General features: G+C 42.0%; 1 protein-coding gene and 1 long non-coding RNA gene across 5 annotated transcripts in view; one reads left to right on the top strand and one right to left on the bottom strand.

Annotated features, from left to right (window-relative positions):
- The window catches only part of Msra (methionine sulfoxide reductase A), a 317,423-nt gene that overhangs the window by 154,694 nt on the left and 144,450 nt on the right, over positions 1-18,279 (bottom strand). For all 3 annotated transcript variants that reach the window (XM_040740563.1, XM_040740564.1, XM_040740565.1), the window contains exon 3: positions 4,420-4,539. In XM_040740563.1, the coding sequence (XP_040596497.1) occupies positions 4,420-4,539 (120 nt within the window). The remainder of the gene's footprint in view (positions 1-4,419; positions 4,540-18,279) is intronic.
- LOC121137816 overlaps positions 12,885-18,279 on the top strand; it is a 56,362-nt gene continuing 50,967 nt past the window's right edge. For both annotated transcript variants that reach the window (XR_005875091.1, XR_005875090.1), the window contains exon 1: positions 12,885-12,973. This is a non-coding gene — a long non-coding RNA (uncharacterized LOC121137816). The remainder of the gene's footprint in view (positions 12,974-18,279) is intronic.

Genomic DNA, 18,279 nt, shown 5'->3' with positions numbered 1-18,279 from the left:
ATCAAACACCTGAGAAGGAAAAAAATTGCTAGGGTAAGCAGGAAGTGCAAGTGGGTGACTTCCTAAAGGTGCAAGAAATGACAGACAGATCCTGGCTAGCTCGGTCAGTAGAGCATGAGACTCCATCTCAGGATCGTGGGTTAGAGCCCCACATTGGGTGCCACGTGTAGACAGATGTCTCTGTCCCACCCAGGTCTTGCAGCCATTTAGTCCCAAATACTATGTGAAGAATGAAGATTCTCCAGGGAAATGCAAGGTGGTAGTCCCAGCGTTTGGTGGAGCTGTGAAGACCTACCTTCTGCTTTTTAGCGTTGAAGGCCTAAACTCCATTACCATCCTCCAGTGCTACCCCAGCTAAACCCAACCAGCAGAAATGACCTCTGCAGACTAAACTCAACGCAGACCGAGACATGCATCAAGGGTGGCAACTGACTCAATTTGAAATGAGAATTTGTCTGCCTAACTGACCCAGTCTCATTGTATCTTCTGCGTGGAAATGATCTCCACAGAAGGTCAACAGACCAGAATGTTCTACAGAAGAAGGAGCAGAACAAGAAACTGGTAGTAATTCTTAAGAGTGCTATAGTTTTAGAGGCCCAGAGCACGCTAGAGTTACCAGAAAAACCTCCCACTACTGGACTTGCAGGCTCAACTCTTGCTGGGGTCCTGGGCTTCCCTTTATATAGTTGAGATGGGCTAACTGTTGCTCTGGGTCCAGTAAGTCTGAAGCCAGTCTCCTCCCACCCAAGTGATGGCCACTCAAGTGCCTCAACACAGACTTTTTTTTTCTTCTTTCCCAAGGGACTGCACTATTTAAAACACTGAAAGAAACATCAGCACCCAGTAATTTGAATAGCATAAGGCTCAGATCACATGCAGGGATGATGATAACCTATCACTGAGTCCACTCCTAAGTGTCCCAATTGGATGTGTGAGAGCCAAAGATATGTTTCAACTTTTAATTACTGTGCCTAAGACATCCCTGAAACAAAAATGCCAAGGGCAGATACTTCCTGAAATGCTGGAGGCTGTTGCTTGTTTTCACTCCCCTAAACAAGTTTATTTGACTCAGCTGGTGAGATTAATGGATGTCAGGCACCCTTACCTGTGGTAGTTTGAATGAGAATGCCTCCCATAGGCTCACATATTTGAATGCTTGGTTCCATTTACTACAATTTTTGAGAAAGATTAGGAGATGTGACTTTGTTGGAGGAGGTATGTCAGTTACTGAGGACAGGCGTTGAAGTTTCAAATGATTCCTGTCATTCCCAGTGTGCCTCTCTGCTTCCTACTTGCATATCAAGATATGAGCTATTAACTGTTACTTTGACCCACCATCATGGACTCTAACCCTCAGAAACCATGAGCCCAATTAGACATATTCTTTCATAAGTTGTCTGGGTCATGGTGTTTTGTCACAGCCGATAGAAAAGGAACTGAGACACTACCCTTTGTGTCACTGTTGAGTCACCTCCATTTCCAGCTGCTAGTCAGTGTCTATGTCTCTTCCATGTTCCCTATTAGAACTGTGTCTTGGGTTTCAGTTGGCTGCATCTGCCTACTCCAGAAACACCATAGCAATAGGAGGGCACCCTTTCTATGCACACACTGCTTTGTACTCAAACACACTTGCCTGTCTGCTGAAACTGTGTCCTCACAGGTGAGATCGCATGGTCCTCAGGGGCCTCTGACTGTATGGTAAGTGGCCCCTGACTCGTGTGTAGAGATAGAGCACCTGGAAGCACTGCCATGGCATCATGTTAGGTGGTCTGAAGGGAACAGGTTAGGCATTGCTGTTGGGTTGGTGTTCAGACAACCCCAACCCCTCCCTGCAGTCCAGGTACCAGACCCAAGAACCAAAAGAAACCTTAAGCTCAGGAGCACTGCCTGGCATAGGAGTGGCTCAGCTCTCTCTCCATCAACAGAAACCTCTAGGAAACAGTCATGGCTACAGTCACAATTCCAGAGGTAACTAGATGCATAAGAGTATGACTGAAACTGAGGCTGATTAGAGGCTATATACTAGTTCATCTCACTCTGAACCTCAACAAGCCATGCTTCTCAGAATAGCTTAGGGTTTTGTTTTGTTTTTCCATTTGTTTTTCTTATCCTGTCAAACCCACAGTGCACAGAGCACTGTGGGCTTCAAAGAATCCAGACAGGTGAGCTGTCTACATACCGCTTTCTCAGTCAAAAGTTTTTTAACTAGCTCCTTCCCATTATCACCCTAGCTGGGTGATGCATTCCTGCTACTTTTTGGGGTTTGAGGGTTCTACCTCTCTTAGGTAAGAGGTACCTTTTACCCAGTCTAACTTTTATAATCAAAACAACAATAATTTATGGACAAAGAAACTACCTTTCCTTTTGAGTCTGGGTAGAGCCCAACATCATTTCTTTGTATTCTGGAATCAGTTTCCATAACAACCACAACCACATCTTTTGTTGTGCCCTAAGTTAGCAGTCCTGTTGGGATAGAATGGGCAGCATTCTCTCTCTCTCTCTCTCTCTCTCTCTCTCTCTCTCTCTCTCTCTCTCTCTCTCTCTGAATCCCATCTTCACCCACTGCTGCAGCCTAATATCAGTTGTTTGCATGGACTGAATCAAATTCAAACATCTTAAGACAAAACACTTCCCACATAGAAGTCATTTAAAAACAGCAATATACTTTGAAGTTCAGCCAATGAACAGATCTGAAAGAGGAAGGAAGCATGAATGGCTGAGTGGAAGATAACCAGGCTGTAGTAACAGCTGGGAAACTTACATAAACTATGAGTGGAGAACAACTAAGGTGGAATTCAGGCTATGAAGGCTCTGGATGAGTCACACGAGCTCTCTGAGCCTTAACGATGCCTCTGTAGAGGGCAGAGTCTGGGATACCCTGTGATTGCACGAGGAAAAAAAAGCAAAGACTTAAGGCTTCTTTCTCTTCAGAGGGCTGGGTAGAAAGTGCTTCCTACTTTGCAGTCCAGTGGTAGCTTCTAGAGCCTCATGCCCTTGCCCTTGGGGCACAAACATGTTCATCCACACTTGGAAAAAAACCAAAGCAGTGAGAATAGCCATTGTGATGACCAATCTTGGTTGCCAACTTGACTGCATCTGGGACCAACTAAAAGATAAGCTACTGGGTGCTCCTGTGAGGGACTATCTTGAAGAAATTATTTGAAACAGTGAAGCCCCACTTAACTGGGTAGCACCTTCTGGCAGCAGCCCTTTTAGGGCATGGGAGAAGGAAATCGCTTTCACCTCCTGGCCCTCGCTCTCATTGGCAAGTCCATCCACTCTGCTACTGCAGCATTCCCTCACTGACGTTAGCAGCAACTTGCTCAGAATTCCAGGATAGACTGAAGACCTGCAGCTCTCCAGGGATTATTGAGGCCTTCAACACAAGATGGGGATTGTGGAGGCATCAGATTTTCCACCTCTCCACTGTGAGACAGCCATTGTTCAACTGGGCCACCATATCTTGTAAGACAATTTAATAAATCTTATATACATATACATGTGTGTATGTATTCATGCATTCTCACCTTTAAGATATATATATATATATATACACACACACATGAATATATATATTCATTCATTCTATCAGTTCTGTTCCTTTAGAGAGTCTGAGAACCTGACTAGCACTAACACAGATGTGCTTTAGAAAACATTTATTTGCAGACATCCAAGGAGAGGAACTTGGCCCAGGAGTGGTAATTGACAGAGTCACTCATCACAGTATGGCTTCTCATAGTTTCCCTCTGGAATATGTCCACTGAATAATATGTGTGGAGACCACTGTAGTAATAGTCGTGATTTCTTCCCATCTCCCTGTATCGCTGTGGTAGGAGGCGGGCTCACTGTCTCTAGGCTAGACTGTGCGCCCCAGTTTGGTCAGTGGGGCAATAATAAATGCGGCACATGGAGAACACGGCTCATCCTCCTGCTGTTCCAGGTCTTTATACATACCACTGTTTGCATTAGCTCACACCAGTCTGAGACACTCCCATTTCTCCAGCCAGCAGCGAGTGACCAGCAGCCAGCACTGACTGCCATACGAGGTTATCTGAGACCATCTGGTCTTGAACTTTCCACAGGGTGACTAAGGCCCCATAAGTGAGACCAGGTGAGCCTCTAAGAAGAACTGCCAAGTTGAGCCCTGCCCAGTTTCCTGAGCTAAAAGCACAATTATTCCAATCAACTAAGTGTTACGTGATTTTTTTTTCACAGCAAAAAAATGAAATACATTCCACAGGAAGTTCATCATACTCTATAGCTATAATGGGATAAGCCAGGAGGTATATTTACAGTAATAGCTTTTTAGAAGAGAGAAAATACATATTTTTAAATATATTTCCATTTCAAAGATCTTGTCACCCACCGGCAGAGATGAGACCTCCCCTGTTCTTCCAGTGTCTGAACAAATGTCCCTACCTGAGCAGACTTCTTTGTAGGTGGGATTGCGTGTGTAGCCTCCTGCAAAGCCCACTTGGGTTGAATACACGCCTTTCAAGAGCCAGAACTTGCGCTCAGCCCCCCAGAAGCAGCCCATTCCTGTAGAGAACAAAACAAAGATAAGTCGTGTATCTGAAATAAGGCAGTCACTATGTATCACCATACCCACGGAGTGGACCGAAGAAGCTCCTCATATCATCTGACGAAAAAGGGCCCAAATGATTTAACACTGAAGAATAATTTAGTGCCAGCAAGATAGCTCAGCAGGAAAAGGCTCCCTATGGAAGCCTGATGACTGGAGTTCCACCTCCAGAGTCACAAAAGTCAGATACAATGGCTCACAGTTGTAATCCCAGTATTCTTGTGATAAAATAGGGGTGGGATGAAGACAGGAGAATCACCCTGAACCAAGTGCAGAACAGCAGATATAACAAGAGGCCTCAACAGGTGGAAGGAAATGACCAGTTCCCCGGAAGTTGCCCTCTGTCCTCTCCATGCAAACACACACACACACACACACACACACACACACACACACACACACACACACAAGCAATAAAAAGTGAACATTTTAAAACTTTTTAACATAATTTAAAGATAGAAAAAGTACACTTTTCTGAATAACATGCTTTTTAAAATTTATGTGGTGTTTTTCCTGCATGTTTTCTTTTATTATAAGGGCATCATATGCCCTGGAGTTACAGTTATGAGTTGCCACATGGGTGCTGGGAATTGAACCCAGGTCTTCTGGAAGAGCAGTCAGTACTCCTAACCACCCAGCCATCTCTCCAGCCCCAAGGGTAACTATTTTAAGAAGATTTCTATATTTACCTCATAAGTTAATAGAAATTCATGTAATGATCAGCTTCAGGGTCATTGTAATAAAGATGTGTAAGTCTGGGTTGATTGAAATGGAAAAGCATACAAGATCAATAAAGATTGAGACAGTTATTGCCAATTAACAATTTCACAGATGTGTTCAGCTCTAAAAAAAATTTAAGTCACAATAAATATGCAAGTGATAAAGCAAGGCTTACCCAAAAGTAAAATTTTCTCAGATGGGGTGCAGGGAAGGCAGGGCAACTAAGGAACTACAAGCAACCAAAGAACTCAACCAGCAATCACCACATTTACACCAGCAGTCACCAGATCTGTCGGCCATCTGCTGCAATCCACACATGCACAAATCATAAAGGCTGTCCTGCCCCGACACAGGACCTCCACCTTCTACCCGAAGGTGCTGAGTTCTCCTGCTGGTCTCTGGCCCATTTTCACACATACATAAACCAAGACTGCTCCCTCTCCCAAGTTTTTTGTTTTGTTTTGTTTTGTTTTGTTTTACAAGACAGGGTTTCTCTGTATTGTTTTGGAGGCTGTTGGTCCCGCCCGGCCTCGAACTCACAGAGATCCCCTTGCCTCTGCCTCCCGAGTGCTGGGATTAAAGGCGTGCGCCACCACCGCCTGGCCCTCTCCCAAGTTTTATACGCCTTCCGTAAGTCACAGATGATTTTATTGGTTACTTTTTTGTTGCCATAATAAAATACCATGACCAAAGGCAAGTTAGGGAAGAGTCCATTTTGGCTTACATTTCCAAAGAGTGATGAATCTGTAATGGGGGTAAGGTATGGCAGCAGTAACGGGAAGCTGGGAGGTTATATTTCAATCATACACAGGAAGCCAAGAAGGACTGGAAATGGGGTGAGGCTATAAACCCTCAAAGCCGTCTCCCAGCAATGTACTTCCTCCAGCAAGGCTGCTCCTACTAAACGTTCCTTAACCTTCACAAACAGCACCATGCATTGAGGACCAAGTGTTCAAATGACTAAGTCTATCAGGAACAACTTTTTCATCCATATCAACACAGTAAGTTTGAGGTAAAACAAGTGGATGAGCTAGTGTATGCCTCTGGAGCACAAACTCTACACCAGCTAGACTTTTGATGGAACTATAAGAACATACACTTCACGCCATCCTTAGCATTTGTTAATACTGAATTTCTAAAAATTCAAAGCAACATGGTAACTAAAAAAAATGGTGGACAGAAAGTTCTACAGTATTCAGAAATAGTCTATTTGCTAAAATGGGAGCAGGAATCTAACAAAAATAGGTTAATAGCTTTCAACAGTGATAAATCAAAATAATGAAATTCAATGCAGTGAAAATTACCATTATGTTGATAGTACAGCATGTATATGATTATATCATAATTATCTACATCTAAATTAAAAAGGAAAAACACAATTATATGCATGCTTTTATTATAACTATAAAGAAATAATCATACCAAAATAGACTGGAGTGAAATATGCTAAAGCTGTAACCATGGTTTCTATCAGGGTGAAGTATGTGAAAAGGCCTCTCTTTGTTTTTCAAAGTTCTCTGTCTCTGGGTGTGGTGGCTCACACCTACAATCCCAGCACCAGAAAGGCTGGAGTAGCAAGATTTACTGCAAGTTCAGGGCCAGCTTAGGCTACAGAGTGAGACCCTATGCTCTAAAAAGCATGTTTTCCTGTAGTAGATTCCTATTAGTTTAAAAATGTAAAATACAAACATTAAAAAAAAAACAGACCACATAAAGACAGCATAAGAATATTTGTGCTTGGGGTTGCCTGTCATAACACCATCTTTCCTGTTGCTGAGTGAATTGTTTGCTGGAAGGAAATATAAAAATGTACTGAACATCTTTAAAACTGGGCGTCCATCTCTGTGGCACACAGGGTCACTGGTAAGCTGATTTTCCTGCAGTGCCCTAGCTGAGCAAAGACAACAGGACATGGCTGGAGAAGGAAAAATGAAGTTGAGTAGCGCCCCCCCCAAGGTACAAGGAGTAGTGCAGAGCTGAGGACACCTACTATGGAGAGTCTAACATCTGTGGGGCTCTATGAACAAAACAGCATTGCACTGCACCATGACTAACAGGGAAGGTACACAAGAGCGCCATGAACGTACACAATTAGTACATTTTAAAAGGCTATTTGATCTCCCTGATCTTTCAATGCATGCCCAGTGGGTCCCAGGCTGTGCAGGACATCCATCTGTATGGTTCAGTGGTCTCCCTTTATCTGTGACTTCACTTTCTTACTAACAATCATTATCTGAAGCTATCCAGTAGAAAATTCCAGAAATAATCAGTTCGCAGCTTTTAAATTGTACCCCACCCATGTAATATGAAATTTCACACCACTCCATTCTTTCCCAGTCAGGACATGAGCCACCCCCTTGTCTATGGTATCTACCCACTAGTGACTTTGTCATCTAAGAAATCAGATCAACAGTGGCAGTATTCCAGTGCCACTATTCTGAGAGCCCTTGTTTGCCTTAGAAGTCCTCAAAGTACAAGGGTGATAATCAAGGGAATTCCAATACACAGACTAGAAGCCATAGAATGTATGTATAGAGTCGCCTATTGCTTCAGGCAGATGAAAGGTCTTGAAGCATCCTCCACAGATAAGGAGTTTGACTGTTCTATAAGCTTTTAAAGATAAGCTGTGGAGGTTAAGATGTCCCCATAGTCTCAGACATTTAAATATTTGGTTCCCAGATGGTGGGCCTATTTGGTGAGACTTTGGAGATGTGTTGTTATTGGAGGAAGTCTACCACTGGAGGTGGGAATTTTGAATTTAAAGACTCACTGGGTGGAGGTGGTTCACACCTTTAATCCCAGCCCTCAGGATGCAGAGGCTCAAGCAGATCTCTGAGTTCCAGGCCAGCTTGGTCTACACAGCAAGTTTCAGGACAGCCAAGACTACATAGAAAAACAAAACAAAACAAAAAAACCAAACACACTATTCCCAGTTTTATCTCTGCCTTGTGCTTGAAATTCAAGCATTGAACCCCAAGATTCTGCTCTCAGCATCTAGTGCCTGTCTCCTGGGGCTCTGTTCACCAACATGGAGTCAAGGCTCTGCAATCTGGACACCCAGAAGCTCAAATAAACTCATTCTTTTAAAAGTTGCCTTGGTCATGGTGTTTTGTCACAGCAATAGAAAAATAACTAATATAGAAGTTGGTACTAGGAGTGGGATATTGTGGTAACAGACCTGGCCATGCTGTTTCATAGAAAAATGTAAGAAAAACTTTGGGACTTTGAACTAGAAAAGTGGTTGAACACGGTAAGAAGAATTAATGGGCCATGCTAGTAGTAGCTTAGAATACATCAGTGCTGAAAATCATGCAGTCTGTGGAGACCCTGCTCAAGGAGTTTCAAATGGGAGCAATATTAGCAGCTGTGCTAGAAATCATTATTGTGATATTTTGGCAAAGAACATGGCTGTCTGGTGTTATTCTAAGAACTTGCCCAACTAACACACTAATTTCTTTGATGGAGGAAATATCAGGACAACCTAATATTTACACTGTCACATGGTTATTAGTAATCACTCTTACCCAGATCTACAATGAAAAAGAGCAAGTAGGACTAAAAGAACTAAAAATTTACAGTTTAATAAGAAAAGAGTACCAAGAATCTTAATGCTGCAGCCAAGGTTTGCAGACAAGGGGGTTAAGAAAGGCCTCATCCACATTGGAATAAAGGGAAGGGTGCCCTCAGGGCAAGACTTTATCCATCTCAGCTTCCAACTGAGAGGCCAAGAAAGAAAGGCCTAAAGAATATTTCTGCTCCTAAATAGCAACAAAAAAGGAAAATGTCTGCAAATGTGATTCAAGGGGGTCAGGATCTGTCCCAAGCAAGTAGCCAAACTTGGCAGTGTTGCTCACATGCTTCTGGCTTTAGAGACATGAAGGATACACAAATTAGTTACAGAATCTTCCTCCAGGGTTAAGGAGAGTCACTGAGGCCAGGCATGTGTCAGGGGAGTCTCTACATGGAGGCCCAGAAAGGCTCCTGCTTAAAGCTGTGAAAATGAAGCCTGGATTGCCTGAAGACCCCAAGATGTAAGAGATGCCAGAACCATGGGATATTTGCCAAAGAGAGCTGCACACAGGGGGTGGAGACAACCCCAAGAGTGCTTGTTGCAGTGCAAAGCTATAAAGGTGGAGCTATCTAAGGCTTTGACACTGGATATGAAGCTACAAGATTTGAAGTTTGCCCTTCAAAGGTTCCATACTGCTTTGGTCTAGGATTTCTTCACTATGCCTCCAATCCTTCCTTTTGGAATAGCAATGTATATTGTATGTCATTATGTGTTAGGAGTATGTAATTTTCTTTTTTATTTCACATAGGCTTACAATTAAGAGATGTCTTTGTGAATTTTAGACTTTTAAACAATGTTGATACTGTGAAAGACTGGGGACTTTTGAAGCTGAACTAAATGTATTTGCATTGTAAGATGGCTATGAGAATATGGGGACCAGGGAGTGGAATGTGGTGGTTTGAATGAGAATCTCCCCCATTGCCTCAGGCATTTGAATACTTGGTCCTCAAGTTAATCACCAGCTGTGCAGGAGGCTTAAGAAGTGTGACAGTGATGGACTCTTATCTCTGGAACCATAAACTCAAACCTTTCCTTCTACAGGTTGCCTTGGCCATGGTGTCTTATCACAACAATAGAAAAGTAACTAATATATAAGCAGAACACCAACTACAAGTAAAAAGACAGTCAACACCCAAAAGTGGTATTACATGGTCTTGAGGTAGGTTGATTCCTACTTTTCTGAGAAATAACCATACTGATTTCCACAGTAGTTGTATAAGTTTGCACTCCCACCAGCAATGAAGGAGTGTTCCCCTTTCTCCACATCCTCTCTAGCATAAAGCTGCCATCAGTGTTTTTTATCTTAGCCACTATGATTGTTGTAAGATGGTATCTCAGAGTTGTTTTAATTTACATTTCCCTGATGACTAGGGATATTGAACATTTCTTTAAGTGTCTTTCCACCATCTGAGATTGTTCTGTTGAGAATTCTCTATTTAGATCTGTACCCCATTTTTAATTGGATAATTTGGTAGTTTTATGTCTAGTTTCTTGAGATCTTTGTATATCTTGGAGATCAACCCTCTGTCAGATGTGGGGTTGGTATAGATCTTTTCCCATTCTGTAGGGAGCTGTCTTGTCTTGTTGACCATGTTTTTAGCTTTATAGAAGCTTCTCCGTTTCAGGAGGTCCCATTTATTAATTGTTGCTCTCAGTGTCTGTGCTACTGGTTTTCAGGAAGTGGTCTCCTGTGCCTATGTATTCAAGGGTATTTCCCACTTTCTCTTCTATAAGGTTCAGTGTGGATGATTTATATTGAGGTCTTTGATCCATTTGGACTTGAGTTTTGAGCATGTTGATAGATATGGATCTATTTGCAATCTTCTACATGTTGACAGCCATACCAACACCATTTGTTGAATATGCTTTCTTTTTGCCACTTTATATCTTTAGCTTCTTTGCCAAAAAATTAGCTGTTCATGGGTGTGTGGGTTAATATCAGGGTCTTCCACTCCATTCCATTGATCTACCTGTTTGTTTTTATGCCAATACCAAGCTGTTTTCAGGACTATAGCTCTATAATAGAGCTTGAAATCAGGGATGATGATGCTCCCAGATGGTCCTTTATTGTACAGGGTTGTTTAAAGGAGGCATACTCACAACACAAGGGCATTTGCTTAACTACGTTCATAGCAACATTATTCAGAATAGCCCGAACTTGGAAACAACCTAGATACCCCTCAACCAAAGAATAGATAAAGAAAATGTGGTACAGTTACACAATAGAGTACTACTCAGCTGTAAGAATGACAACCTAAAATTTGCAGGCAAATGGACAAAACTAGAAAAAAAAAACCTTCTGAGTGAGGTAACCTAAAACCAGAAAGACAAATATAGTATGTATTCACTCATAAGTGGGTACCAGACATAAGACAAAGGATACCCAGACTATAATTCACAATCCCAGAGAAGCTTGAACCTTCTTCCAGAAACAGATGGAAGCAGATGCAGAAATTAATAACCAAACAATGGGCCAAGCTCCTGGAGTATAATCAAAATGAGGGAGGAGTGAAAATATGAACAGAGGAGTCAAGATCATGATGGAGAAACCCATAGAATCAGCTGACCCAAGCTAGTGAGAGATCACTGACTCTGGTCTGACAAATGGGGAACCTGCAAAAGACCTAACTAGACTCTCTTAATATAGGTGACAGTGGTGCAGCTGGAACAATAGATGAGGCCCCTGGCTGTGGGTCCAAGATCTAGCGCTAATGTACAAACTGACTTAGTGGAGCCCATTCTATATGGAGAGATACCTTGCTCAGTCTAGACATGGTGGGGGGGGGGTGCCTTGGTCCTGACTCAACAAGATGGAACAGACTTAGCAGACTTCCTAAGGGAGGCCTTACCTTCTCTGAGGAGCAGTTGGAAGGTGGGATGATGGGGAAGTGGAGGGAGCGGGATGGGAGGAGGGAAGGAGAACTGTGAATGGAATGTAAAAAATAAAATTAAAAATATGAAAAACAAACAAAAATAAATTATCAAAAGCACAAAATTATCAAGTGCCACACTGTAGCCATGTTTAGTGATTTTTCTCAAAAAAAAAAAGACAGCCTACTTCCTAATATTTAATAGGGAAGAAGACATGATCCCTGGTGGGGAGGGTAGTCGGTCTCTAGCTAGGCAATGTCCCCTGAGGAGCTGCATGTGCCAGAAATAATGCCTTGGGGCAGGTGTAAAATAATTCTTGAGCTTACTGGATCCAGCGTAACACAAACATTCTATTACTTGATTTTGAGTTTGTGTGGTTGTACATACATGTACATTTAAACAAGAAAGCTATGTTTCCTCTTCATTTTACTTACTAGACTATCTGGAACTAAATTTTGTGTGAGGTGTAACGTAGGGTGTTATGGGTTATTTGTATACACTAGGGATTTCATTTTTTTAAATATGAGAAAAAATATCCCAAATCAACAGTTATTGAATAGCCTGTCTTCACCTCTCCACCACATCAAACATCAATAGGTATGGCTTTCTTTCAGGGGTCTCTGTTGTATTCCATTCACCTGTCTGGCCTTGTACCCACATGATACTCTTGTTCATTCATGTACTCAATGACTATTTATGGAGTGTCTGCTAGATACTAGACATGTCCTAAGCACTTGGAGTACATTAACAAAGAAACAGATCTTTTTCTAGGGTACAGATTTTAGTGAGTAAATACAAACACAAAACTCAATAAATAGGTGATGCAGAGAGAGTAGACAAGAACTTCAAAAAGTAAGAAGAGTAGAATGCTATGGGTGAGATGAGGCACTAAGGGAGAGGGCAATTTTACAGTGTTTAAAGAAGGTCCTAAAGAGATGCTGACTTCAAACAAAGATGCCAAGGCACAGAGGTAATCAGTTAGATGCCTGATTGAAGTCCCAAGTACCAGCAATGAGTCTGTCACACTGAAGGAAACTGTGTGGCTTGAGTGAAGTGAGGATGACAAAGGAACCCAAGCAGGTGACAATGTAAGGATTCTAGAATTTTACTTGAGAGAGAATTCTGGAATTCTACCTGAATAGGGGATGGCATGAGAAAACTTTTGTCTTATAGGATTCTCTGGCTGGCCTCTATGTAGACCAGATAGGACGGACAGACACTGAGAACAGGTAGGAAGCTGGTTGTCAGGAGGGAGATTCTGGTTGTGGAGACGAGTCTGTGGCAGAGACAGTCAAAAGGCATGATGTGACTCTAAAATAGACATCTATATTCCATAACATGCATACATATGTATTCCATATACAACATGTACATAAATATATGTATTTGTATAGTTTGTATATGTACATGTACATTTGTGTGTCCATGAGTATGAGGCAAGATGTAGATATCAAGCATCTTCCTCAGTTGCCCTAACCTTCATATTTTGAGACAGGGTCTTTCACTGAACCTGGTGCTCATGGGTTGGGCTAGGCTGGCAGGCCAAGGATCTCTAAGGATCTACCAACCTCTGCCTCCCCAGTGCTGGGGTTACAGATGTGCACCACCACACCTAACTTTTATATGGGTTCTGATGATCTAAACTCAGGCCTCTTGATTGCAAGACAAGCACGTTACTGACTGAGCACCCAGGCCCTTGAATATATTTTGAAGATAGAGTTAGACAGATGCCTTGACAGTAGGGAAACAGGTTGAGAGAGAGAGGGAGTAAGAGGGAGAGAGAGAGACAGAGAGACAGAGAGACAGAGAGAGAGAGAGAGAGACAGAGAGAGAGAGAGAGAGAGACAGAGAGAGAGAGAGAGAGAGAGAGAGAGAGAGAGAGAGAGAGAGAGAGAGAGAGTGTGTGTTAGGGCTAACACCCACACCCACATTACATTGCTGGTTGGAGAGCATTCTGGACAGTCCAAAATCCAGATGTACCAGAAAAGATCAGTCATTCTAATCTCCCTCCTTTTAATGAGTCCTGATATTTGGCAGAGTGAATCTTCTTACAATACTCCTCGAAGTTTTCTTTGCTCTTCTGGTCCTTTGATATTCCCAATTTAATATCAGCTTGTCAAGTTCTATAAAAATATCCTCTTAGGATTTTTAATATAGCTACATTGAACTTACACATTAATTTTAAAGTATTTTGACATGTTAATAATATTAAGTCTTTCTATCAATGAGTCTAATATCACTTTCCATTTATGTAAATTTTCTCTGCTATTCTTTGACCCCATGATATAGTTTCTACACAAGCTAACACATTTTTATTGTCACTATTCCATGTGCCCTGGTTTGTGTTGCTCTTACGAATGCCACGCTCTTCTGTTACTTATTCTCACTGCTTCCTACTACAGCATAAAATCTCAGTTTTACTGGACTCCCTCTATCCTGAGAGCCCTGAAGAACCTCTTGCTAGTTCTACTGTTTGTCTCCAGGTTCTCCTTGATTTTCCAAGATGAGAGTTTGATTCCTTCCCACCCTTCTGTTACCTTTATGCAATGCTAAGTAAAATGGGTGATGTAAGATAATCTCGAAAAACTATTTCCGAGTGACAACCACTTGCAGAGGAAAAGTTTTTTCCTAATGGAGTTTCACTAGATACACAAACCACATGTAAGGGTAGGCCCCGTGCATAGTAGTGATGACCAATACAAAACAAACTCAATGGTGTCTTTGTAAATTATATTTAGCTTGCATTGCCATGTTTGGGCAATTTTTATCTTACTGGCATTTTGCCTGTATATTATGGTTTCTGATTTTGTGTTGTTATGGGTCTTGCTCTTTTTGTGTGTGAACATTTGTATTTATATGCGTATGTGTGTTTTGTGTGTTTCTTGTGCATTTTCACTGTTTTGCTTTGTTTAATTCTGGTTTATTTGATTTTTTTTCTTGTTTTCTGAAGAGAAAAAAAGAAGGTATGGAGTTTGGTTGTGAGGCAGAGATAACCTAAGAGGAGACGGAAAGGGGAAAACTGTGGTCAGAATGTTGTATAAATTTTCAACAACAACAAAAAATAAAACCCTAATCTTATACACACTTCACTGAGAATGCCTAATTAGACTATGAAGTACATAAGCACACCATATGCATGCAGTGCCCTCAGAGGTCAGAAGAAGGTGTGGGATTCCCTGGAACAGGAGTTACAGAAGGTTGTGAGCCACCACATGGGCGCTAGGAACTGAATCCAGGTCCTCTGCGTGAGAGATGAGAGTTCATAACTACTAAGCCATCTCTCTAGGCCCCATACTATTTCCTTTTAACACTTGGATATAGAGTACATAGTTTAAAAATGTATGTCAGCTCATTGGTCTATCTTTTCATCTTTATTCTAATTGTATTGGGTTAGAAACTGACTTTTGCCATATTCTGTTACAATTTATCTAGTAACCAAGCAGTTTTTCTAAGTGTTCCACAAGCACTTGAATACTATAAACATTTCTGTTCTAGTTTCTTTGTTGTTGCTGTGATAAAAATATTCTGACCAAAAGCAACTTAGGGAAGAAAAGGGTTTATTTCAGCTTACACTTCCAGATCAAATCCATCACTGAGGGACTTTAGCAAAAATTTGAAGCAGTATCCATGGAGGAATGCTATGTGCTGGCTCCATCCCAGACCAGTTTTCCTAGCTTTCTTAGAGAGCCAGGACCTCCTTCCAGGTGAATGACACCGCCCACAGTGGGCTGGCCCCTCCTATATCAATTAACAATCAAGGAAATACTCCATAGACATGACCACTGGTCTTTTCAGGTGACTCTAGGCTATTTCAGGTTGAAAGCTAAAGCCCACTAGGAAACTCTATGCCTTGGGTACAGTATTTTCCTGACATTGGTACACAAGCTGGGCACATAATTTAAGTCACCTAAGCCCATTCAAGATTCTGGCACATTAAACTATATGAAATATCCTCTTATATCTCACACTCTCTTTTGTTCTATTAGTTTTTGTATAATCGTTGGCTGTGTTAGCATGAGTTCCTTGCTGTTTCACCTTCTTGGCAGTGTGTCTTTGTTTACTATCTCTATTGGATGCTATTAAAAGACTTGTTCTTAAAATTATCTTTATTAATAACAGTGTCCCTGGGTTAACTTTCTTTGCGTATAATCTGGCATATCTTTTCCTCTTCTTTATTTTTAATTCTTCCATATGTCTTTGTTTTAGATATGCATCTTATAAGCAATGTGTAACAGTATTTGAAAACTTTCTTTTATTATTAGTAGTAATATATTTACTCTTGTTGTTTATATATTTTAAATTATTTATGGAGTCTTGTTTTGTTTTCTGCTTATGACCCCTTCTTATTTTATGTGACAATATTCTAGTTTGGGTTTTTTTATGTTTACTTCCCCTGCCTTGCTGATTTGAAGGCAAAAAAAACCCACACATTTCATTCACACATTTTCCTCAGCACATCTGGCATTACTCAGTATCCATCTCCTCTGAACAATCTCTTTCTCATTGCCAGGGTCTAAATAAAGTTCATTTTTTATTTTTTCTCAACACACTCACACGCCCTCCAGACACCCTTACCCACAGTAAGAGCCTCTTTTCCCATCACCCTCAGTCTCTGGAGTATCACAATACCCTATGGTTCTGCCCTGGACACCACCAACACAGGTTCTGCCCTGGTCACCAACAATACAGGTTCACAACCCAACGCATCCCTTCAGTGACCACGTGGGAGCCAGAACTTTTCAAAGCCTAATGTTTCACACATCTACCTTCTCTGAGCTTGAGAAGAATGATGGTGTTGAATGGGGATATATTGTGGGCCTCTGGCTCACACTATGCGGTCTTGACATCTCCATTTACCATCTAGAAGACAACTGAAACTAACATTGCCAACATTCAACTTGACTACCAAGTGATGCAAGCTATGGAATGACCGGAGGGGAACAGAAACCCATTCCCTTGTTTCCTCCTTTCCTCAAACTACAACTTTAGCACTAACGCCATCAAGGAAATGAAATTATTCCCACAGATAATAAACAGCCTGTTGCCCTTTTCTTTATATGATGAGAAGAGAGAAGTGAGAGGAAGGAAGGAGGGGAGGGTGGGAGGGAGGGAGGGAGTGGGAGGAAAGGAAGAAGAGAGAGGGAAAGAAGAAGGAATTGGTCCTCATCAGCTGTCGTCTGGGAGCCACACAGCATCCACCAGCCTCTGTGCTTATTATGGGATTCCCTCGAACCCCATGAAGATATTACTTGAAGGAGGAGATGGAAGTTCAGATTGCTGAGGTCACTTGTCCAAAGACAGGATTCAAGCCAGGCCTTCATGGAATTAAGAGCTACTGTTCCTTCTCTTGCGGCCACCCAAGATACGACCTCAGACACTGGACTGTGGGAAGCTAAGCACTGCATTCAGTGAACTAGACATTGCTTCTGTGCTGCCTTTCTCTGCAGAGAGTTCAGCACCACTCACTAAATAAACACAGCCTGTGGCCCCCAGGGAGAGTTTAAAGGGTACCCTACTGGGACTTCTTGTGTGCATCTCCCCTTGGGAGACACAAACAAGTCTATTCTCTCCTCGCATGGTTGGTCCCAGCAACAAACCAAACTACAACTGTACCACATTTCACCTTGGAGACCAATGAGTTTATTGGGCTTTCTTACAGAACACTGGTGAGGGGTCACCCAACATGTATGATAGCCATACTAACACACCCCTTCACCAGTTAACTTCCCCCAGTCTTCATACTCTTAGCACCTGAAGGAGGCTGCCTGCAATTACCACAGAACTGCATACAGATCACTGGGAGGGGTGCTGGGAACTTTGGGTGAAGGTCTAATGGCTCTCCCACCCTCTCCTTCTCTGAGGGAACATCGATCAATGGGTCTAATCCTGATGGACTTTTCTAACCAGGGATAGCTAATCTGATGAAGATGTGGCTGCTCAGAGGGCAATATTATACAACAGAATTGCATTCCCAATGGCTATCGGTGATAATATACATAGAGTATACATTGTATGTTGCCCATCTCCAAGGCCTTCTCACTAAGTTCCCTGTCCTCTTGAAAGAGACAAAGTGAAACCCAAAGGAGACCTCTCACCAGGGCACCCCAGGGATACTCAAGCCCAGCCACAAGGGGCAGCTCTGAAAGAGAACCAGGCAAGGGCAGGGACAGCAGCAACTCTGTGAGCCCCAGTGACAGAAACTGCTTGCCTGGTCAAGTCAATGCTGATCGGAAAAAAGAGAGGACAGGAAAGTAGGAGTTTGAAGATGGGTTTTGACTCTCATAGAAGATGAGTGTGTGACAAAAATGGAATTATTCCCTTTGTTTTGCACAACGACCTTAGTTTTACACATTGTGTTAAGGACTCAGCAAGATGCCTCCCATACCACAACTCTTACTTGAAAGTATGAAATTTAAAAACACTTTTTGCTAATTAGAGATGCCATACAACAAGCAGGAGCTGATTGATATTTTTAATATTTGATGATGACTAATTGCTTTCTGTCCACATCCGTTCCTAATGCTGCCTGAACCTG

Source organism: Mesocricetus auratus, unplaced genomic scaffold (genome assembly GCF_017639785.1).
Source record: "Mesocricetus auratus isolate SY011 unplaced genomic scaffold, BCM_Maur_2.0 Super-Scaffold_100707, whole genome shotgun sequence".
Taxonomy (NCBI): Eukaryota; Metazoa; Chordata; class Mammalia; order Rodentia; family Cricetidae; genus Mesocricetus; species Mesocricetus auratus.
This window is presented reverse-complemented; position numbering and strand designations above follow the sequence as displayed.